The 23217-nt window shown below is 47.8% G+C and overlaps 6 protein-coding genes across 6 annotated transcripts; 3 read left to right on the top strand and 3 right to left on the bottom strand.

Moving 5' to 3' along the window:
- Positions 1 to 1945: 1945 nt before the first annotated feature.
- F5891DRAFT_1197466 (uncharacterized protein) lies at positions 1946 to 4908 on the bottom strand (the record flags this gene model as incomplete). The annotated part of the gene is made up of 5 exons (XM_041368492.1): positions 1946 to 2277; positions 2380 to 2494; positions 2536 to 4134; positions 4184 to 4477; positions 4531 to 4908. The coding sequence occupies 5 exons, from the start codon at positions 4906 to 4908 to the stop codon at positions 1946 to 1948; spliced, it is 2718 nt and encodes a 905-aa protein (XP_041218246.1).
- Positions 4909 to 5050: 142 nt separating this feature from the next.
- Positions 5051 to 6141, top strand: F5891DRAFT_1197465 (uncharacterized protein; the record flags this gene model as incomplete). The annotated part of the gene is made up of 2 exons (XM_041368491.1): positions 5051 to 5518; positions 5584 to 6141. The coding sequence occupies 2 exons, from the start codon at positions 5051 to 5053 to the stop codon at positions 6139 to 6141; spliced, it is 1026 nt and encodes a 341-aa protein (XP_041218245.1).
- A 529-nt stretch (positions 6142 to 6670) lies between these two features.
- F5891DRAFT_1197464 (uncharacterized protein) lies at positions 6671 to 8304 on the top strand (the record flags this gene model as incomplete). The annotated part of the gene is made up of 5 exons (XM_041368490.1): positions 6671 to 6767; positions 6819 to 7192; positions 7246 to 7624; positions 7674 to 7906; positions 7957 to 8304. 5 exons carry the CDS (start codon positions 6671 to 6673, stop codon positions 8302 to 8304), a joined length of 1431 nt encoding a protein of 476 aa, XP_041218244.1.
- Positions 8305 to 8999: 695 nt separating this feature from the next.
- On the top strand, positions 9000 to 11209 carry F5891DRAFT_1166560 (S-adenosyl-L-methionine-dependent methyltransferase). Its single transcript, XM_041365431.1, has 11 exons — positions 9000 to 9250; positions 9302 to 9482; positions 9538 to 9761; positions 9812 to 9826; positions 9878 to 9938; positions 9984 to 10123; positions 10181 to 10285; positions 10340 to 10436; positions 10492 to 10553; positions 10603 to 10718; positions 10776 to 11209. Exons 1-11 carry the CDS (start codon positions 9008 to 9010, stop codon positions 10855 to 10857), a joined length of 1326 nt encoding a protein of 441 aa, XP_041218243.1. The 5' UTR covers positions 9000 to 9007; the 3' UTR covers positions 10858 to 11209.
- A 5061-nt stretch (positions 11210 to 16270) lies between these two features.
- F5891DRAFT_986576 (uncharacterized protein) lies at positions 16271 to 16873 on the bottom strand (the record flags this gene model as incomplete). Its single annotated transcript, XM_041377793.1, has 5 exons — positions 16271 to 16411; positions 16454 to 16552; positions 16591 to 16656; positions 16722 to 16750; positions 16807 to 16873. The coding sequence occupies 5 exons, from the start codon at positions 16871 to 16873 to the stop codon at positions 16271 to 16273; spliced, it is 402 nt and encodes a 133-aa protein (XP_041218242.1).
- Positions 16874 to 18600: 1727 nt separating this feature from the next.
- On the bottom strand, positions 18601 to 23043 carry F5891DRAFT_986575 (uncharacterized protein; the record flags this gene model as incomplete). Its single annotated transcript, XM_041377792.1, has 17 exons — positions 18601 to 18989; positions 19109 to 19126; positions 19174 to 19185; positions 19235 to 19583; positions 19645 to 19677; positions 19740 to 19784; positions 19846 to 19965; positions 20026 to 20058; positions 20119 to 20385; positions 20440 to 21021; positions 21083 to 21284; positions 21342 to 21532; positions 21591 to 21727; positions 21783 to 22004; positions 22115 to 22225; positions 22276 to 22876; positions 22942 to 23043. The coding sequence occupies 17 exons, from the start codon at positions 23041 to 23043 to the stop codon at positions 18601 to 18603; spliced, it is 3414 nt and encodes a 1137-aa protein (XP_041218241.1).
- Positions 23044 to 23217: the final 174 nt, after the last annotated feature.

Genomic DNA, 23217 nt, shown 5'->3' with positions numbered 1-23217 from the left:
TCTTGGTCCGAAATTCTCGCAGTGCTTTCTATCGATAACTCTTTTTGGCTGTCGCAAGTAGTTGAGAGGGATCGAAGCCAATAAGAAGCAATGTGGCATAAGGCCGCCTTCGTGTTGTATGCTATTCCTAGTAGAAATTTCTGTGTTGCAGTTCATTGCTAATGCTCTAGTTCGCATTGTGTACTGCCATCTCAGATCAATCATACGTATTCTCATCGGCAGCGCCAACATCACTGAGTCGTGCGATATCCGCAGTACCGCACCGCACCTCGGACACCTGTGGCACGTATATATACTTGAACGGTAGGCACCCCGATGGGATGAAGAGACTCGTCGACCATTGTGACTCATAGATTCATCATTATAGTATCTTCAGGTTCATCACCGTCTGTCATTGATACTGCTGGCGAGCAAGCCAGTCAAATCAATACTGCCAAACTCATCCTGGGAGGCCCCTCCTCAGATATAATCCTTCGGACCGTCTGAGAGAAACACTGCGTCATCGTTCCCCATATTTTCGTGAGTGAATCACAAAGCTTGACAAACTTCGGATGGTTTCTGGAATTAGTGTTGCCGCGAAGCGAACTGAAGTGGAAATGTGAGATTCGGTAGACTTTTTATACACCCCAGGCCTGCCATGTCTCACTTTGAGTGAAACCGCTGGGTCAGCAAGCCAGTCAGACCACTAATCTCAAATCGACCTTCTCCCACTATTATATCGTGGGAATCGGGTATGGGAGAAAAGACAAGTCGGTCATGCTCAGTCTACATCACACTCAGCAATATCACGAGCAGGTCTTGGTAGAGGCTCAGGGACCGGATAACTCGGAGTGAAAGAGCCCTTTGACTGATAGGAAATAAATAAAATCAGTACGCCCAGCGCAATCCAACTTGCACGGTACTCACAGAACCTTCGCCCATTTAAATCCGCCAAGTCCCTGCAATAGCTATGATTGCCACTGGTAGTGCGGCCTGTGAGTGTTTGAGCGGTTGACATTGGATGCGATGCCGCAGTGACAAAGGCTAATTCTCCGCCTTTGCACGCGCTTTTGCTGCCAGACGCTTTTCGTGAAAGTGTACGCACTTCTCGTAGGCACGGCGGGCTTTGGTGCGCATTGCTTTGCACTGGTTTCGATGCCTCGTCAAACGAATAGCATCAACATTATGAGCTCCACATGCATCACAATCATATTCAATGGGTGCGCGGCGCTGAGGAGGCATGACGGCCGAAATCAATGGCTCGGGTAAGTTGATGGTGCTGGTCACCTGCTGGAAGTAAATACAGAACGGTAGTCACGGTTGGCCCAGGAAGGCTTGATGAGATAACTTTGACTGCGGCAAGCAAATTTTCAAGTTGGTGTCCAGTGTCCACGGCCCGAGCCGGCGCTGCTGGTGCCTAAGTATCATGAAGTATTGCAAGATGATCGCAAACGTCACAAGCGGCTCACAATCTTCAGACAATATGATTGCGCGGGGCCAACATAATGCGAAAATGTTGCAATGTCACTGTGTGGTAGTGACAGGAAGGTAAGACATAATAACTAGTGGTAATAGAACTACAACGTGTACCTGATTATCTAAAGATAAGTATTAGCAACTTCCGCTGGAAATTGCCCGGGGCTTTTCCTGATGGTCTTGTCGGTGTATCATTCCTTCTTCCACCCGATCCAACTTATTGAAATCAAAAGCATTTCCCTCTAGCACTTCATCTGCAAAACGACTGAAATGAACGCTTAACTTACGCGCGTTACGAACACTTACGGACGCTTACGACTTCAGTAGCGAAGTCATGCGATTGGTGGAGATGTCTGAACGCCAATATTACTCACCACATCGGGCTGATAAAACATAAACCAATTTATCTTTTGTTGATAAGATGTGATAGGCTCACAGATATGATACGATGAATGCGATAGCAATTGCTACATATTGATTAAGCTACTGTCTATACAAACTCGGTACTGAACGTATGATAACTCTCCTTGTCCGCGAAGCTATTCAGAAAGAAACGTTCATAGTGTTCCAAACAAGTCGCAGAGGACACGCCGTTAGCCACTGCCTCGCCATAAACTGGAATTAATTCAACTGCATGCGTCACATCTGTCACTCGAATGACAGCCCCTTCCCTACAGCGGTTACCGTTTTCGTCCTGCGTGTATGTGCGCTCCACGGTCCACATCGCGAGCTCGGGACGATCATCAGGGCTGGAAATGAAGCGGAAAAATTGGACGTAGAGCAGTGGGTCAGAGAGATACGACGGTAGTTCCAGGTTGGAACCTCATCGAACGATTGGTTGAAAAATGAGTCGAACCTGTGCGATATAACTCGCTGTACATGATATCAGTAGGGCTACAACATAAGCACATGAAATAGACATACTCATTTTGCCGTTAGTGCCCATGGCGTCAATGAGAACAGTATCACAATTTCCCAAGGGGAAATCATCGCTTGGTGGGTATGCTTGCACCACCCGACTTGGCATGATGACTCGCGGCTGGAAGCCGAGTGAAGCTGCAATCGAAACTTGTGCCATACCTGGAAACGCCCATATTTGGGGTCCCAGCGGGAATGTTCACCACTGGAAACCGAGGAACGACAAATGAAGTTGGCGAGCGCACGATCAAAGTCGAGGACTGCATATTTCCTGCGTATTTCAGACGGTGAGAGTGATTTGTAATCAGGTGCGACATTGAGTTGAAAAGCGGTGAGCGCATCCTCAGAGAGAATACCTTTGAGGAAGTGATTACGGACTGGTCGGGGACCATGGATTGACCTGACTTCGTCAGGAAGAACTCGGGAAACCCAGGAGAGTGCAGGATTGGTAGTTGTGATATCTTCATCTTCGGCATGTATGGCATTAACCAGTGACGCCCCGCGAGAAGTCAGCAGCATGTACAGGCCGAACATTTCCATAGATTCTTGGCGATTAAGAATCCGCACGCACTGCTCCGTAAAATCTTTGATTTGTCGGGACGTCCGCGGGAAAAGGTCCTTGCAATGTGTGATAAGTAGCCGCTCCGTCACGTCAGCAGAGAACTGCATCAAAGTGCCCAATTTCTTAATCGTACCATCGAAGCTCTGCAGAAGCTCGAGTTTGGGGATGAAAAAATCCTCTTTGATACCCTTCTTCCCCTTCCTTGCCTCGGCCTGGACAATAGCGTCCTTGAAAGAGTGGAAATCTGAAAGCGCCTGAACCATTGACTGAAGTGATTGAGGTGAGTGAACCGGATTCTGTGCAAGGTAAAAGAACTCCACGAGGGCACGAATTGCACGAACGAATCTGGGTGGAACGGCCCCTGCGATCGATGCAACGATAGTGCGTTGGATGTCTCTATGCTCGCGGCCTGTCATCTGATTAACGTGAGTGATACCTTTCGTAAAGTGGCGCGTTCCGACTCGCTTGTGCTGCACCATGAAGCGAGTATCAAGCTCATAATGTCCTACAATTTCTTTGATCCATTTCAGTGGATGATCCGCGAAGAATTTATGGCAAGTGTGCAGCACTTCGCCGGCGAGAAAAACAGACGGACATGCAAACATCCAATCGCGCCAGTGTGGCATATGAACACCAGATAGATTAATGGCTTTGGCCGCTTTCTGGAACTTGTCGAGATCCCAGGGATCGACCGTTCGGGATATCTCCACAATGAGTTGCAATGTGTGCTTCCCGGTACGAGGGGGGTGGAGAATTCCATCGCCAAAATCCGCTTGTGTTGCCATAGTCAGCGGGGATGAGTTTTTGCTGACTGCAGCGATCATAGTAGCCTCTGGTAGGTCGCACACATGAGCGACGAGCGGCGTAAACACATGACGAATGTAACGGGAAGGATCGGGCATAAAGCAGCCATCCTTCGCTGCGGCCTTGAGGTTGGCGCAAACAAGGTCCATACACTTATGCCACAGTCTGGCTTGGAGAATAGACTGGTAATCTGGATGGACGCGGAACTTGACGACAGGGATGTAGGCTATGCAGCGCCAAGCTCGTAATGTTGCTTTGGAACGAACCTCAGAATCAATGTTACCGATGGTAATGAAGACCGGGTGCATCTCAATTCCTCCGGTAAGTCGCGTTACGGGAGTTTTGTCGGATCCTAAGATTATCGGGACTTGAGTCGCACCCAACGGGAGATGGTCCTAGAAATTACAATCGGTGAGGATTATATTAATAACAGGGCGACCAAACCTGAATTTTCCATGCCATATCGGCACTCATGTAGTCTCCATATTCACGCTTATTTTCGACGTTAGCGACGTGAGGGTGAAAGGTCATGTGGTTTGCAAAAGTTGGGTCGCTGAATAGTTGCTTGACAACCTCCAGCGCATCGCGCCAAACAAGCTCCACGGGACGGACAGTCTTATAGCCTTTAAATTCTATTTTAGAGACTTTCCACGGGGCAAAAGAAGGCAGTGAGTCCATCCAGTCCAGGAGGCAATCTTTTGTGGTAAAAGATGGTTTTGCGCGATCCGGAGAGTCAAACTGTGAAGGCAAGAGTTAGGAGTACAGCTTAGATTGATATTCGTCACATTTACCCATCTTAACTTCAAAAATTTGGTTATCTGAGTTTGAGTAAGGTTTTCCACCAAAAACTTCCCTAATTCCCATTCACCTTCATCATGGAAGGGGTAATAAGGATTTATCTTCCGTCGATATGCATATTGATCATCTTCTAACTTATCCAGCATATTTTTACCGACACCATAGACGTACCCAGATTGCGGGTAACACGTACCAGTGACAGGTATCCAGCCATTGAATACAGAAGGGACGGGTAACGTTTGTGGTCGTGCGTCGAATGGCCAACAAGTAGATGGAGAGTTGAAATGTGAGATAAGCGCCTTGATGGATGGATAGTCCCCCAGTTTGCAGTTGGGACAAAGCCTGCCAATTTGAGGTATGTACGGTATCATGAAGTGAGCAACAGAAGTACTTACATTGTAGCGCAGACTTGGCTTAGACTTTAGCTGGTGAGTGAGTGCACCTGAAAAAACTAAAGTCATTCAAAGTCTGAATACCTCACGTTTCGCAGCGCACAGTCATCACGCTAGGCCAATGGAACTTGCGTCTTCATCACCGGTCTCATCTCCTGCTCGACTAAGCAGTCCCACTTTCACCAGCACTACATCAAGCAGTGCGACCTGTGTAGAATTAACTCCCTTGGAGTTTTATAAGAAGGTTGACTACCCTGAGTCACCCCATATAATGGCCACTGAGCTCTTATCTGGCTCTGACTGTTTACTTTCCCCCAAGATGTCCCCCTATCCTCCAGGTTCTCCAAACTGTCGCTTTTCCCCGGTGGAAGAGCTTCCGTACCTTCCTGATGTAAAGGAAAGCCTGTTGTATCAGCCTGACAGTTTCCAGTCACAAAGGTCACTTTCTCGGGCAGCTTACTTGCGTGAGAAGCCATCCAAGAGGCATGTACCATACCCTCCCAGGCCAAGTCCACTGGAGCTTCGGTTTGCAAACCGCGTGACAGGGCGAGTACGCCAACCTGACTTTACAGCTGAACAACTGCAAGAGGTATTTGTCTTTTCATTGCTTTGTTATACAAGTTCTCTGGTTCTCACATAGTCTATGTTCAAAAGCACGAGGATGCAATATCCAGTGGCCTCTCACAGATGAGCTTTGGTACATTGTACAAAGCGTTCAAGGCAGTACTTGCTGGTCGTGAGGCTGCTCGCCATGAAGTAGCCACATCGTTATGGCAGGTTGAAGCCTCAGAGCGCATGAGCACATTCAATCAGGCGCTTCACCAGGAGAACAAAACCCGGCTTTTTTTGAAGGACGAACAGCTGAAGAAGATTAGGAACATTTTTTCCGAGCGTGACCGCACGGAAATCGATGATGATACGAATTACAATCAAGCCGTCTACAATGATGAATGCGAGATACTTCGCGCCATCACCGCCCAAGCAGAGATAATCTCAAACCACCTGGGCTCCAGCGCCAGACGTGAATTATTGGCGTCTACCGGCGAAACTACCTACCTCCCTCGTTTTGTTGGTACTCTGAAAAATAAGGACAGTATCACACGTGCGCTGGGGGGTGGTTGTACGGAGGCCGGTGTCATCACCGATACCGACACCGATACGGATTCCGGCGAAGATGATGCTTCAGTCGGGCAGCCCGGCCAGCAGGACTGACGCAGCGTGTAATTGTGACCATCAATGGTATGTGACCGCCAAGCCATTCACAACACTCACACTGATCATTATCAATTCAGTCATCGTGTTAATAGATTGTTATCAACTGGTACCACCTTGCTTCGACCGTTCAATAACGTGCTTCGCCCGCCCCGGCCGTTCATATATGTCTTCCTGCCGTTCATAAATCACCTTATCGGACACGCCCCTCCCCTCTTTTTACACTTCGTTAGTAAATCGCCTTGCTTTGTTTGTAAATCACCTTATCAGCCTGCCACGCGTTCCCGGTTTGTAAAGATCGTGTAAAGTCTGTGTCTCTTTCCCCCCTATGTACTATTACATCAACTCGCAGTTTAAATGCATGCGTGCGCTCTCACATCCCCTCCACCCTTGAATGCCTAGTGAGCGTAACTCTCAGTGACAGCGAAAAACTAAGGCCAAAGTCCTGAAGCCACCGCGAGGTTCTGGCCTCAATCCATCGGGCGAACCGGCAACTGACCAACTCTATATCCCCACTGAACAGCCACAGATGTCCTCTTTCGACTTCGACGCCCATGCGGCCCCTGGAGGTTGGCAGGGCAGTAACAACGATAGCGCACTTCCCACCCCAATGCCAAGTAGCAGCTGTAAGTCCGACTCATCACACTTTCGTTGACTGATCGCTCATCATTCTGCAGCCCTGCATAGCTGGAGCATGCAGGGCGCCAACACCGATAGTCGCTTATCTTACGGCCATTCCTACGACACTTCGTCTTTGGAGCACGCCGGCACCGACTTCGATGACGATCACCCCCCTTACAACTCCAACCCTCAATTTTACGACACTGCGTCCATGGAAGCGCCCTCCCAGGGCACTTCCTTCAACTACCTATCTCACGGCTCCTACCACAATCAGACGGCGGGCCCCTCTTACAATACTGCGTCCATGGAAGCGCCCTCCCAGGGCGCTTACCCACCTCAAGGATCCTCTCAAGGCACTGCCGCCGGCACAAGCGCAACTGATGCGACGCCCATACAACAAGGCGAAATTCCACGCACGGATGTGATGCATGTAAGTAAGTTTGTTTTTCTTCAATCAATTTCACGCTAATTTTTATTATTCAGACGGCGGGCCCGGCAAGGGAGCCAAAGCGGCGAGGCCAACAACGAGCTATGCCGCCTACGCCACGCTTGATCCCCTACCCAGCCACGCGCCCACAAGGCGCTTCCAAATCCGCTCCCACAGCCTCAGCCTCAGTCTCAGTCTCAGCCTCAGCCTCAGCCTCAGCCTCAGCCTCAGCCTCCACCTCGCAACCTATGTCCTCAACGTCTGACCTCATCCAACTAACAGACGACATCATCGGCCAGACCATGAAAACGGCAACGCGGCTGGTCACGCGCGAGCTATTCGAGGAGCAAGCGATGGCAATCAACAAAGCCGCCAAGAAGATAATGCTGAATCGAGTCATCCGGGACTCCGTCCCACGTTGTTTTGGACCTAACGGTAAGTTTTTATCTCAATGATCATTAGCATCACGCTGACCCTTTATTAGCGACATTTCAGGAATTCATTACTAACAAACATCGCAAAGAAGTCGCGAATGCGCTGTCGTCCATGCGCGGGAAGCTCGTCGAATTCGCGCGGGACGGCGTCTTCCACGCGTACAGACTTTTCCCTCCGCGGTACAGTAACGCGCCTGCTGTCGTCTTTCGCAAACGCATGATTGAAAAGATCATGCGTGATGCGGACGGACTCGTTTTCATGCATATCTACACTTTTGACCAAGTGAGTTTTCGTTCTCGTTTGCGGATAGCCTAACCCCTCTTTTTTTTCAGAATGGACGCGTCGAAATCAAGGCGAAGTTTCAAAACTTCTTCATCATGGCCAACGTGATCCACTTCACTTGGTCTCACTTACGCCACGAGTTTCTCGGCGAGACGGAAGAAGAACAGCTCAAACGTTTGAAGGTGATCTGGGCGCTCGCCGGCGCAGTGATGTTCTGCGGCCTAGACGAGCAGCTTGAGGATGAGTTGAAGGTTGAGTCTTTCGGGGGGATGGTCGTCAATCGTAAATTCCTTTCTATTCTAGCCGCCATCAACAACCTCACTGGGGACGAGCGAGTAGAATTCGACGACTTTTTACGGTACGTGTTGGTAGTTGGACCCTCACAAGCGCGCTCGTAAATACGCATCTCTACTACTACTATGTTTTGATTCTTTCGATTGTACTACTACTAGTATGACTGATAATCTTATGTCGCGTCGATAAACCTTAGATCTCGCATCTAAATGTACTCAGGGTTCAAACATAACCAAAACCAGGCATTTACGAACCAAATTTCGTGCTAACCAAAACGGTAACTCTCGCAAGCGTTTTAGACGACATTTTCACCAAGTCCAATTTTTAGATGTTCGTTCACATTTAGAACTTCTTGGATTCTTCGAGAGCCGCAAATTCGGCATCAGGCAAGATACTTTCTCAGGACTAGCAAGGCATCACGAGGTTCGGCTGAGAGCCCGGGAAGTGCCTACGCAAAGGATGTTTCAACTGCGGCTTTTATAGCATTTTGGTATCGAAAAGTTTTTCCGAGTGTCTCAAATGTCTCATCTGAGAGATTCCACCATCGAACGGATTGTGTTGTGCTGAGATCAGAGGATGTGCGCTCTACTTTGCCTGTATGTTTTGTTGACCAGATTTAAGTTACATCTAGAGACTGCGCAAATTTTGCCGATGACCGGGCATAAACAATTTGGCAACCAGTCTGACAAAACTGGGCATTCTTGCCAACGGCACTAGTTGGCCACTATGGGAAAGCAGCTGGATAATGTATTTTGTCAAGAAATATAAAATTTGAACGATTGGTGGGAAATCACGCACACTCCCAAAATGACGGAGCCAAATGAAATCAAGGTTGAAGCTCTCTTGAGCATCATCAACTCCTCCGCACGCGAAGCAATGGCGGAATACAAGAACACTGGACATGGAGTCCCCGGTATCGACGCAAATACCCTCCACCCCCTCGACTTCGCAACGGATACACTTGCCCTCAGAAAGGCTATCAGGCTACTCGAGGGCGCGTGCGAGCAATTGAACACAATACTGGCTCCCCCCCAACACACAGCATATAATGTAAGTGTCGATTATAGACGGCCTTATATGTTTTATTGCTGATATTTATAGTTTATCCATAATTATAGTTGGGCGTGCACAAACGTCGCCACGCAATCATGTATTGCAGACGTCTTGGAAAAACACCCAGAAGGTCTTAGTGTGGATGCATTGGCTGACGCAGTCAACTTTGATAAGACCAAACTCGCACGTGTCTTGCGATTGCTGACCCTCAGGGGTTGCTTCAAAGAAGGTGATATGCATACTTTCGGTTGATAATTCTCTCTGAAGCATTTGGTGTTACACAGTCAAGCGAGACGTATTCGCAAACACGCGACTCTCCCTCGTGCTCCAGTCAACAAACGATGTTGGGTTTAATCTACAACACCAGCGAGGCTGCCACAAATTTGCTGCGGTTCTCTATGAGACCATGACCAATCAAGAGTTTGCAAGATCAGACGAGGTTGAGAAGTCCCCTCGAGCATTTACTCTCAAAAATGAAGGCAAACACGGCAGCTTCTGGGAAATGGACGTAAGTTTTAGTTATCATATTGGCCTTTCATGCCTTACCATATTGTATAGGAAGAAGCTAGCGAAGTGCGTGCGGATTCGTCTGCTCATGACTGACTGACGGCTCACAATACACAGATATTTCACAAATGCATGATAGGCCATTCTGTGATCCATGGCTCATATACGGCATTGCATTGTGAGAATTTTTGTAATCGTCAGCATGACTGAAGCGAGCCATAAGATTACCCTTGGGACAATGTATCATCCGTGGTGGATGTTGGATCTGGAACCGGAACAATATCTATTCCTCTGGCGAAAATGTTCCCTCATCTCAGGGTAACCAATCAGGATCTCCCGGAAATCTTAAAGCTGTCAAGAAATGTGAGTCCAGACTCATCAGGTCTACACCCAGCGGGCAAGTTATATTTATATGATCAGACATGGGAGCAGAAGGCTCCTGAGGCGCTCCTCGACGGGCGCGTAGAGTTCGTCCCATTGAATTTCTTGGAGGAGTCACCTGTTGTTGGAAAGGATGTTTACTACGTAAGTGCAAAGTTTATTCCAATTCAATGCGGACTGCTCGATAATCTGATGTAGTTAAGGAGCATCATTCACGACTGGCCGGACAATGAAGCACGTGTGATTCTCCGCAATATCCGCAAAGTAATTGGACCAAACAGCCGAGTGTTGATTCGTGAGTCAGCCGTGTTTCAAAGCGGTGTTGATCCAGAATCAACGTCCTGTGATAGATGAGTGTGTGCTCTTGCGCAAGTTTGAAGAGGCAGACGTAGGGGCTAATGGGTCTACTGAGGTGAGTTTCGAGTTTGGTTTGACGGTGATCATGCATTCAAAATCATAAGGCGCTCGAACCTACATTGTTGAACTTCGGTAGTAACACACCATACCAACATGACATGGCTATGTGGCTTCTTTTCAATGGCAAAGAGCGAACCTTGAACGAATTCAAGAACATTGGGCAAGTTCCTTCCATGCCTGGATACGTTAACGATGTTTGATTTGTTATAATTCGCAGGGCCAGTGCTGGTTTAGTACTCACCCAAACCTATGATCTTGTAGGGATGATGCTCATGGAGTTCAGAATAGCTCAGGACTGATGTAGGACACAATTTGTGATATTTTGTTATTATATTTTTGCCCTCGATTGATCATATCATGATTTGACGAAGACGGCAACGACAAAGGAAACTTCGTCTTCTACCGATCAAGATTGATCAAGATAACCGAGAGCTTCCCTAGTGGTTCCGTGGACCGTCGGAAGCCTCTGCCCCTGCTGTGATATCCCCAGTACCGCGTCTCGGACAAGCGGGAATTTGAAGTAACCGTGACTGGGGTTAGAAAAAGTTATGTATAAAAAGTAGTCGACTGAAAGCTAGGGAAATAGGAGGAAAAGAGTAGCATCTATGAGGTGTAGGAGTTAGCGCATATTGGAGATAGAGGTACGAGCACAACAAGGAAAGATTAGTAATATGTAGAAGAATTAGTAATGTAGGGAACAAATAACCGGTAATGTCCGAAACGGACATTATTTGTCATCGACTCGCGGACCATAGACAAGTCCGCGATTACATATACACGGTCCGGGTACTTACATTTAGCGTACCTTATTATATATACTGTAGCATTATTTCGAGTAGGAATTCAGTCCAATTAATTATCTCAAAGTCTTCATTCAAATACTACATTAAAGTTTACAGGTTATGAGCCCTGCTACTACCATGGATACGATGCTCCCCGGCTCCTCATCATTATATCATATCCCCCAGCTCTCCAACGACGGAACAAACTGGATAACCTATAAGGAAAGGGCCCAAACGGTGATACGAGTGCGAGGTTTGATGCGCTATCTTGATGGTAGGACGAAGGAACCTGTACCTTTCGAGATTGACTCGCAAGGACAAGCACTGAAGCCAAATAAATCAGTAGCTACCCAAACAGAGATTAAAGAACAGGAGAAGAAGGAAGACGAGTTTCAACAGAAGGACTGACTCATCAAGCAACACATATTTAGTACGGTCTCAGACCGACTATTGTTGCGCATCCAGAGCCTCGGGCAAGCCTCGAATATATGGACAGAAATATGCTGAATCCACGAAGGCAAAACAGAGATGGTACAGATAGATCTGCGACAGAAACTTCAGGACACCAGATGCGAGGAAGGTGGAGATGTGACGGCACACTTCGGAGACCTGTTAAGGATCCGAGAATCGTTAGCAGGAATGGGAGTAAGCATAGACAAGAGAAATTACTATGCCATTATCATGGGATCATTGCCGGAATCCTACAGACCAATTCTGTCATCAATAAATGCCGCAGCATGCATAATGAAGCAGCCGCTTACCTCATATGAGCTGATAAATGTTATCACAGAAGAATACGAACATCAGCAGATAAACAATCCCAAGACACAGAAGAAAGGGAAGAATAGTGCGTTTACAGCAAGGACAAACACGCTAAGAGGACGTACCACGATGAGCAAGGGTGAAGATATCACTTGCTTCAATTGTGACAGGAAGGGTCACTATAAAGCCGATTGTTGGAGGAAAGGAGGCAGAAAGGAGGGACAAGGACCAAGGCAGACGAAGAAAGGCCAAAAGGAAACGGCAAATGCTGCAGACAAGATCGAAAGAGCAAATGATTATGCGTTCGCAATGTCAGATCTAGCGAATATTGCGAAGAAGATAGACATACCAGTCGAAAAGCGCGGAGCAATTATTGACTCTGGCGCTACGTCCCATTTTTGCCCAGATAGGTCAAAGTTTGTAACATTTGAGCCAATCGAGGCCCAAGACGTACACACCGCAGATGGATCTATTGTCAAAGCCATAGGACGAGGAGATGTTAGCATAGATCTTCCTCTGGGAGATAAGAAAACAAGCATTACACTCAAAAATGCTCTCTATACTCCAAAAATGGCTTTTACACTCATCTTGACGAATCGTATTGCAACGGCAGGATTCGCTATCCTATTCGAGGATAAACTCTGCAAAATCCTGACAGCAGCACCAGAAAGACGGACCATAGCTGCTATTCCGCAAGTCAACGGGTTATACAGCGTTGTGGATCAAAATCAGCATCAAGCACATGCAGTAAAGACAAAACAAACCGTTTTCGAGGCACACCGGACACTAGGACACGTGTCACAGACTGCGATACTTGACGCTGTGAAGAAAGGATTAATCCAGGGTCTAGATCTCGATATAGAATCAAAACCGGAATATTGCGAAACCTGCGCACAGGCCAAAGCAACGCGTCAATCATTTCCCGAAGAATCCAGAATCAAATCTCGTACCTATGGTGCATTGGTCCATACTGATCTCTGGGGACCTGCACAAACAGCAACAATAGGAGGATGTCTATATTACATCAGTTTTACTGATGATTATAGCAGGGAGACAAAGATAGAATTTCTGAAGAAGAAAAGCGACGCACTTACCGCATTCAAGCAATACGAGGCTTATGTCAGCCGTCAACACAGAGCGCATCTGAACAAGTTCGTTCAGATCGAGGAGGTGAATATCCGAGCAAAGATTTTGATGAATACCTGAAAGATCAAGGAATAATGAGACAACTCACAGTACATGATTCGCCACAGAAAAACGGCGTGGCTGAACGACTCAATCGAACACTGGTCGAACACGCACGAGCCATGCTCATCGCCAAGGACCTTCCGAAGTTCTTATGGGCCGAGGCTATTAATTATGCGGCATGGTTAAAGAATCGCTTACCGTCTCGTGCCATTCCTGGGCATACATCTTTCGAATTGATGCACAAAACTAAACCAAGCTTAACGGTAGCAACAGAATTCGGAACCAGAGTATATGTGCACTCACCAGATCATGGAAAGCTCGAAGCCAGAGCAGAAGAAGCGTTGTTTGTGGGAGTGGACAATGAAAGCAAAGGATACCGAATTTTTTGGCCGATGAAGAGACGGGTATCTATAGAATGCAACATTAGCTTTGTCCCACCAGATGTCATCGTTCGTGACAATGTACTGGACGAGGGGGAGTATAACTAGGAAGAACAAATCAATGCACTGAAAATCGCCCAGCCCATCACACAAACTCCCCAACTCCCCCAAACACCAAGTCAACCTCCCAAAACACCACCCCAGAGTGTACAAAAACTGCCGGATCCAATAACACCCAAGGCCACGAGAGTACGACCACCTGCAGGATACTATAAAGCCTTGAATGAAGGAGAGAGAGCTAATATAGCAACAGAAGACTCACCAGACGACACTCAAATGAATTTTTCGTATATGGCCATGGCAGCTGTGCAAAGAGAACCAACACTTAAGGAAGCGTTAAGCGGACTGGACGCGGATGAATGGCAGCAGGCCATAGACTATGAGATTAGTCAATTGGAGAAACTTGGAACATGGGAGAAAGTAGACGCACCAAGAGGAGCCAACATCATACCATGTCATTTCGTCTTAGCAACGAAATGAGGACCTGATGGGGAGAAAGTCAAGCTGAGAGCATGTCTAGTTGCGAATGGTCACCGTCAAGAATACGGCATCGACTATCAAGAAACATTTGCCCCTACCTCAAATATGACAATGATTCAGACAGTATTGTCAATGGCTGCAAGAAATGATTGGGAGATGCACCAAGTGGATATAAAAAGTGCTTACCTAAATGCTACACTCAAGGACGACATGTATATGCGGGCACCATCCGGATACTTGAAGAAGGGAGAGGAAGGAAAAAGCTGCTGAGAAGCTTATACGACTTGAAGCAAGCCGGGTTTGAGTGGTCCAAGGAGCTAGAAGAATTTTTCCTCGAAGCCGGATACACACGCTCGCAAGTCGATAGAGCGGTGTACTATCGGAGGGAACAGGATGAGCACACCGTCGTAATGGTATCAGTTGACGACATGGCCGTAACATCAAAGCATCTGGAGCATATACAGAAGTTTAAAGATCAGTTGCGCCAGAAATTTGAGATAACAGACCTGGGAGAGCTTACCTGGTTGTTGGGTCTCAAGATAGAGAGAGACCGAAGCGCGCAAACCGTAACACTGTCACAAGAGGCATATGTCGACACAATTGTCGAACACTTCCGCCTTGAAGACGCAAAACCGGCGCATATTCCCATGGAGACTGGGATACAACTGACAAAAGAACAGTCAGACCATTCGCCAGGCACCAAATCTGAAATATCCGAACAACACGTACCGTATCAGAGAGCGATTGGATCGCTAATGTACACGGCAACTTGTACTAGGCCGGACATAGCACTAGCAGTGTCGGTACTGTCGCAATTCATGTGAGAACCGGCGAAGTCACACTGGGAGGCAGCAAAACGTGTCATCCGTTACCTGAAGGCAACAAAGAAGGGAAAACTTACCTTGGGGGGGGGAGAGAAAGATCTAGAGGCTTATGCGGACGCGGATTGGGCAAGCCAAGCCCACAGGCACTCCATATCAGGATACCTAGTCCTGCTGCACGGATTGCCGATAGCTTGGAGCGCAAGGAAGCAAACAATTATAGCGTTATCAACGGCCGAAGCCGAATACATCGCGCTAATGTCTGCAATGAGGGAAGTGCTATATCTTCAGTCATTACTGAAAGAACTTTATAAAAGAAAGGATGCACCTATCACCATCTATTCAGACAACCAAGGCGCCATTGCCCTCGCCTCAAACAACAAGTTCCACACTAGAATGAAGCATATCAATATACGCTATCACTTTATCAGATCAGTCATCGAAAATGACACGATAAAGTTAGAATACATACCAATGGACGATAACCTCGCAGATGCTTTCACAAAAGCACTGCCAAGGCCGAGACTCGAAAGATTGAGAGATGAAATGGGAATAGGCTGTGCTCGAGGGGGAGTGTAGGAGTTAGCGCATATTGGAGATAGAGGTACGAGCACAACAAGGAAAGATTAGTAATATGTAGAAGAATTAGCAATGTAGGGAACAAATAACCGGTAATGTCCGAAACGGATATTATTTGTCATCGACTCGCGGACCATAGACAAGTCTGCGATTACATATACACAGTCCGGGTACTTACATTTAGCGTACCTTATTATATATACTGTAGCATTATTTCGAGTAGGAATTCAGTCCAATTAATTATCTCAAAGTCTTCATTCAAATACTACATTAAAGTTTACATGAGGGACAGACGGAGAAATGTGGTAGTAAGTTAATATACACAATGAAATATGTAAGGTACAAGAATAGCTGGCGCCAGATTCTATAGAAAGAGCTTCGTATCTGAATAGACCTACTTGATAGATTCACACAGTCTGGCCTTGGCAACAATGGGACAATTCTAGTTTGCTGTATTTTGGGACCACTGGTGGCAAAGTACCTGTAACCCCAATCGGACTAAGTGATGCAGGTACCAATGGGAAATTCATATTACCTGTGAATTTTGTAACTCCAAGAATGGTTTGCTTGGGGCCACATTGCTATCCCGTAAAGATACTCTTTGACTAGGATGTCAACAGAAGGTCCCCACGAAGGAACTTTCATAGGACTGTTGATGAATCATTTCTGAACTTCGGCATGATAATGCGCTGCCCAAGCCATTGCACCACTTATGTCAAGACCAACTTCCAACATGATAATACTGATCATGTTGTGGTCTTTGTTCCCAGCCGCTTGTTCTTTGTTGTACAAGATCATGTCCTGTGAAGATCGTAAGCATACCCAAGCTGCAAATCAACGTACCCAAAACTGATTTACATTATCAATCAGAACTAAGTCTGTGATGCATTCAGCAAGATCCATGATGACATGATGGTGGAACACTTCATCAGGAAGGTTCATCTCCATTTCATATATGAATAAACATGGTTTAAACAAACCGTATACTGCTGGAGCTTCATGTAGTCATTGATACTGTGCCTATGACCTTGTTCATGGTCAAGAGCCTTGGCAACAAATCCATGAAGAGATGCAGTAAAGGTTTCAAGGAAGTGATGTTGAGAAGACAGACTTGTGGATTGGATTGCGCGAACCCAAAATCTATGCAAAAACATCTTGGGCTCCAGATGATCACCAAACAAGTCAGAAGCACTTACTGTCATAGGATTTCACCAAGGATGCATTCACCTTCTGGTCGTATCTTATGAGGATCATGTAGGGCATTGATCACAATATCCACAATTTCCTTGGTGACTACCCCGTTTTTGGTATCAGTGTACTCGTCCAAAAACAAGAAAGCATTGATCAAATCACAGCTGATCCAGAGGTGTTCTATTTTTCAAGAATGGGGTCAGTTTCGTGACACATTAATCACTAGGGGTCAATACAAACCTCTTGGTGCATTTGGATTAGCTAGCACCATTAGGTAGGCTGTGAGCAGAGCACGTGTCAACCATTATCATAGTTGAGAGCTAGTGACATAAGTCGAACCAGGATCACATTTACTGAATGCTGCCTGTGATTCAGGACTCACAGCCTTGAAACCGTGGATCAAAGCATCGACTTCAGCTTTCACATCTTCAAAATGATAATTGATGGTACAAGGCCGAGCCCCTTCAGTGACAAATTCCGTATTATACGGGCCACCCGACCTCCATAGTATCCCGTATGAGACGGGCCAGCGGATCATGGGCCCATGTTGTGTATATTCTCAATGATGACGGATGGGCTGGGACACATATTATTTCCGATGGAGACGGGTGGGCCCATGTATGCCAATGATATATATATCCTTGATGTTGACGGATGGGCCGGGGGAATATGATCATTCATGGAGATGGGTAGTCCCATCTGGGTAATATGTAGAGTAGGATATTATAGACAGCTGGGCTGAAGAGAGATGTAAGGCAAATATTGTTATATAGACGGTGACCTGCACCAAACCGGTTCGGTGCATGGATGACCAATACTCTCTCATGAGTCATATACCCTGAAATACCACTATGAAACCCTTTTCCCTTTTATCTGAAGTTGGACTGAGGCTAAGGGAATATTTTTTTGCTTTTCTTTTTATTTTTCAAGTCTATATGCCAGCAGCCTGAATATTTTAGTACATTTAATTCTGCAATGAGTTTTGCTTAGTCAGCCATGGTGATGACTCAGACAAAATCTCACACATGTCAGGTGACTGTGAAAAATATTTCCCACATATGTTATCCTGGAAAAACATTAGTAAACCCCTAAATACTAGGCTCACGTCATTCTCACCCTTCAAACAAAGCAAAGCAAAGGGCAGCTTCGACATGGCAAGGGTTCTCACGCAAACGGTCGACCGTTTTTTCAAAGACCGACAGACCGTTTGGACCGTTTGAAAAGCACGTGAGGTCAAAGGTCACGTGACGCCGGGATTTGCCGCACTTACAGAACATGGCGCGGGGGGCGACATCTAACACGCTCGAAGCTCTCAAAGCAGCGTGCGTTGCCCCCGTGTCTGTTCCCATTCCGAACAGGAATCATTGATCTTGTTCTCTACGATCTTGTCTTCGGCAGAATAATATCATTGATCCTGTTCTCCTACGATCTTGTCTTTCGGCGGAGTTCTCCCTACCTATCTTTGTCTTCCGGCAATGTCTTAAGTTGTTGAGTGGGCCTGCTGAGCAGGCCCACTCACAAACGAACACGGTGAGTCGACGACGAAAAAACGGACCATAATGCCATTGACGGAACGGACAGAAACGAACGGACAAACGGAACGAACACCGGATCAGAACGAACGGACGAAATGGACGAACGGATCCAACGAATGGGAAGCGGGGGAAGCGGGTAATTAAACGGGGGGGATATTTGGAATTCGTTAGTGCGAGAATGGGAGCTGGGAGGGGGAGCCAATCAGAACAGGGTAACCGGTGCGCGACTCAAAGAATCTGTGCGCGACTCACCGAAAAAAAATGTTACTGCTGCAGGTAGTTAATCCTCAGCCACTCCTCACCGTTGCGAGAGACAATCCGGTCGCGGGGAGTGGTTGGGTCAGTGACGAAACCCTTGAACAGTCGAAAAAGCACCATGTTATCCGACTCGTGAACCTCGGTGCGTGAAATCAGCAGCTTCGAAAATGCTTCGGTCTCGAGCAGGTCCGTCTCTCCTGGTCCCTGCATGAAGACGTGCTCGTAGACGCGCTGGACCGTCGACAGGAACACGTGAGGGTGGAATGTTCGGCCCTCAGAGAAGATTCCTCGTGGCTGAGGCCAGGGAGGCAGTTCCTCGCCGGCAGCCTTGGAGGACTGCTTGACACCATCTGCGCAATACCCCTTCTTGTGGTTGAGGGGCGAGTTCTCGGGTCCTGGATACATAATTGTTTGACAGCGGGAGCATGTCTGTGCCTTTCGAGCCTTGAAAATAAAATGATGGTTGATGTGTCAGCGCGAACGATGTGCAAACGACCAGATGCAAGTGACTGACCTTTCTGCCTGGCTCTTCCTTCACAAGTGGGACGACGGAACAATGACGGCGCCAAAATGACTCACTGTTTTTGCGTGCTGTTTACCCAATGTTAAAGTAGTTTGGGGTGTTTGCAAACGGACTCACAGGTATAGTCATTCTTGGTGATTTTGCTCATCAGCTTCGGCTCGATGTCACCCAGCGCACGTAGGAGGGCTTGTGGGTTCTTCTGGACGACTGACTGGCCCTTTTTCTTGATGAGACGGCGGTTGTACTCTTCTGTCGCCAGCACCCAGCGCTTTGAAGTCATTTGATATGACAGCCATTTGAACTCAGCCCGCATTTCCATAAATAGATAGAACTCGTCCGAATTTTGGAAGGTGAGCGAGTGAGGATCAATACCTGTGGAAATGGAGAACAGGCGCTGAGACCGGGTCTGGCCTGCCGCGATAGCCATCGAGTTATTGATGCCAGTGCTGCCAAGCACTGGGCAATCCTGTGAAGAATTCGGGAGGGAGTTTTCGCGTGTAACGCTGGTCGGGTGTGATGGGACATACCTCTGTGGTAGCCCCAGGAATCACCTGGCAATCCTGTGAAAGAATTCGGGAGGGAGTTTTCGCGTGTAACGCTGGTCAGGTGTGATTGCACATACCTCTTGGTTGGGTGTGATAGCAGTGCTGGCAACCACTGGGCGATCCTGTGAGAATTCGGGAGGGAGTTTTCGCGTGTAACGCTGGTCGGGTGTTGATTGCACATACCTCTGCAGTAGCCCCAGGAATCACTGGGTGATCGCTGGTGACTCCAGTGCTGGGGGTGATTGCATTGCTAATCCCAGCGCTGGGGGTAATTGCATTGCTAATCCCAGCGCTGGAGCAATCCTGTGAGGATTAGGGAGGAAGTTTTCGCGTGTAACGCTGGTCGGGTGTGATGGGACATACCTCTGTGGTAGCCCCAGGAATCACCTGGCAATCCTGTGAGAATTCAGGAGGGAGTTTTCGCGTGTAACGCTGGTCGGGTGTGATAGCACATACCCCTTGGTCGGGTGTGATAGCAGTGCTGGCAACCACTGGGCGATCCTGCGAGAATTCGGGAGGGAGCTTTCGTGTGCTGCACCGTTGATGGTCTTGCACAGAAGGAAAGTACGCATCGAGTCGTCCAGTACCTGGGGCCATGCTAGGAACTTCTGTGCTGGGCAATGCTAAGGTTCGTAGTTTTTTGATGGTGCCGCCGCTGGCATCCCCTTCATCGTCCGAGTCCAACGAGATGCAGACAGCCTTTCTCTTTGGTGCTGAAGGTTTCTGCACGAAAAAAAATGAGATATGGGGGGGTTGAATGGAGGTGTTGTTACTTACCATTGGTCTTGAAGTTTCAGCTGGGAGTGTAAGAAGGGCGGGGTCGATTTGCCACTCGTTGATGATGACATTCCGACTGGCAAGAAACGCAAGGTCGACTTCCTCACCTGTGGTGGAGTCAACAGACGAATCAAAGGAGTCAAGTAGGCCCTTCTCAATGTTCTCCTCCTTGATCAAAAGACCACCGAATGTCGCTACATGATCTGACATAACTAACCCAAAAGTCTCGCCTGAGTCGATGTCACCAAGCTCAGGAAGAAGCTGCAGCTGAGAGTCAGTAGTTTTTTGCTGGAGCGTGTTGTGAAGCCTCGCTATGTAGTCACAGAGTCGGAGGTGATGTGAACCGTTGGCGAACTTGAGGAATGGCGTGAGTTCGGGCCTGCTGAAAGCCACTCGCACGTTGCGACGGAGGACAAAATCATGGCCGAGGGCAGCGAGCATCGTCACACCGCTTGGCTGTGCTCGCTGAAGGGAATTCCACCCTTTGTGGGATCCCTCAATGCGACTCCCATCAGCTCTGATGCCTTGGACGCTGCGCTCGAGGCACCCTCTGCGGACATGTTTCAACTGTTCTTGGTGAACCTGAGCCATTATTGTCAGTAGCGATCGATTACGGTGGTACTTAGCGAAAAATGAAACTTACTTTCTGCGCTGCAGCTGACCAAACACCTTTGTCTGCCCATTTGCTGAATGCCACCATAAGCCTCCGTTCCTGCTCTGCTCGGTCCCCGTATCGCGCAGGCTGACCTTTCTCGGCATGCGTCTTGAGAATGGCGCCTGTGATGTCAGCAGCGACAGCGCCTCGATAAGGACTTTTGCTCGATTGGAGCATGACAGCGATGTATCTTCAAGTGCACATTGAGTAAGTAGACACTAAGTAGAAGTAGATGCATGGCATTCACCTCGCACTAAAGTGCCAAACATCGAGCTTTGAATCTGTCTCCGGCATTGCAGAGGTCACTGCATTTCGAACTTGGCAGCAATTATCAGCGACCATCATCTTTGGCTGGGGGACGTTTAGAATGTCGTGGCGGTGCTTAAGACCTTGAAGGAGTTCAGTTATCTCTGCGTTCGTGCGCATCTGGCAAAAGCGCTACATATGGAACGAATATGTCAGTGAAAAGCTTAGGTGAGTCATTGTCGAAACTCACCCATGAAATGATCTGATTGTCCTCATTCAAAACACTCAATATCCCGCCTTTCAGCTCCCTAGACTTCTGGCGGTCCTTGTCGGTAAGTGTGGCCTTACTTGCTGCTTTGAACGTGTTGTCGAGTGAGCCGCATATGGCTGCCAGGTTAGAGAATTAGGTTCGTTGGTCACACGAGTCTTTCTGTAAACTAACCTGATAAAGTCTTCAGGTATTCTCCACTCTCCTTTTGCCTTGTGCATGCGCAGAAGTCTAGGAAGACTTCTGTGATAATCTCACCCGAAATCGATTTGTCAGCATATGCAAGCGGGTCGCTGGCGCTCGAGAATGCCTGGAGTGTCTTCACAGCGCTCTTACTACCAGAGAAATAGTCGGTAAGTCTGCTATTTGCATTGCAGGTGGGCTGTATCTGAAACACTTCAAGGTATTCAAGCATTCACCGCTTGTGTTCCAACAGGTGGAGCTCTTTGCGGCACACCGAATACGGTAAGAGTGTCTTTCTAAAAAGAAAGACTGCATGCACTCACGTCTGACTCTTTCTTCCAGCCCTGCAGAGGTTGTTGACGGGCGCATCTCCACCAGCAAGTCGAAGAGATCACGTGTTAGGGCACAGCGATAGAAAAAGATTGGGATGTTGCCTGTTCGTTTGGTGAGTGGATGCTCCTGACATCTAATGCACGAAACTCACGAGGAATCTGCCAGTGCTCCCATGAACTCCAGTATGCAGCGCTCGTCGTTGCAAAACAGTAGCCCTCCAAGTTGGCTGGTTGATGCGCTTGGACATCTTCGGCATCTCCAGGTATGTTCTTGTCGGTTGCCTTCTTCATCTTTGTTGATTCCTTGCATGTATTGCATCGGAGTTGGGCGCCGAGTGCTGTCTCTTCGCAGATAAGACCATGGAGTTCGCGCGGCCCCGTGCTTGTCCACCCTTCCCAGGTGGTCTCCTTGTCAGAGCCGCATCGAGGACAGGTGGCAAGCTGTGGGTAGTAGAACGGGTGAATGACATTGAAGGGTTTGATGTACTGTGTTACTGGCTCTATGTCTTGATGTCCGAGTCCCGAGCGCTTTTGAATATGTATGTAAGACGGGGGCACGAATCGAGGCCCGAGCAATGGGATATTGAGGCCTAACTTATGTGTAGGCTCGATTTTCTTTGATCGAGGTCGACTCTTTTCCCATAGGCACTGCACGTATTCGACGACCTCAGCCTCCCACCTCAACTGAAACTCTGGACGTGGGTGGGTCTTATGGTTACGGGACTCTTTCCATATGCTGACTCGTTTCTCGACCTGTGTTTAATCCGTCATTCGACGAGTCAATGACAACGTCTCTGACGGCCAAAAGAAAAACTTACGTTTACAGTCCAGCTTTTCTCAAAGGCACTTTTATCGATAGGCGAGACGGCTGCCGAGTTTTTGAGGAGGTTGAGGACTACTTTAGGCTCGAATATTGACATGTCCTGCGAAGGTGTAGTACTGGTGGAGGTGGAGCCACAGACGTGTTTTAGGGGGTTCTGAGTCCTCTTTGACCTTTGACAACTACCACGCTATAACGTCTTGACGTGATCCCCGCTATACATATATTTTCTGCATGCGAGCTACTGCCGTTGAAAGAATATTGTCTGAACTTC

Source organism: Suillus fuscotomentosus, assembly GCF_016647785.1.
Source record: "Suillus fuscotomentosus strain FC203 chromosome Unknown F5891scaffold_123, whole genome shotgun sequence".
Classification (NCBI taxonomy): domain Eukaryota; kingdom Fungi; phylum Basidiomycota; class Agaricomycetes; order Boletales; family Suillaceae; genus Suillus; species Suillus fuscotomentosus.
Note: the sequence above shows the minus strand (reverse complement) of the source record. Positions and strands in the feature narration are given on the sequence as shown.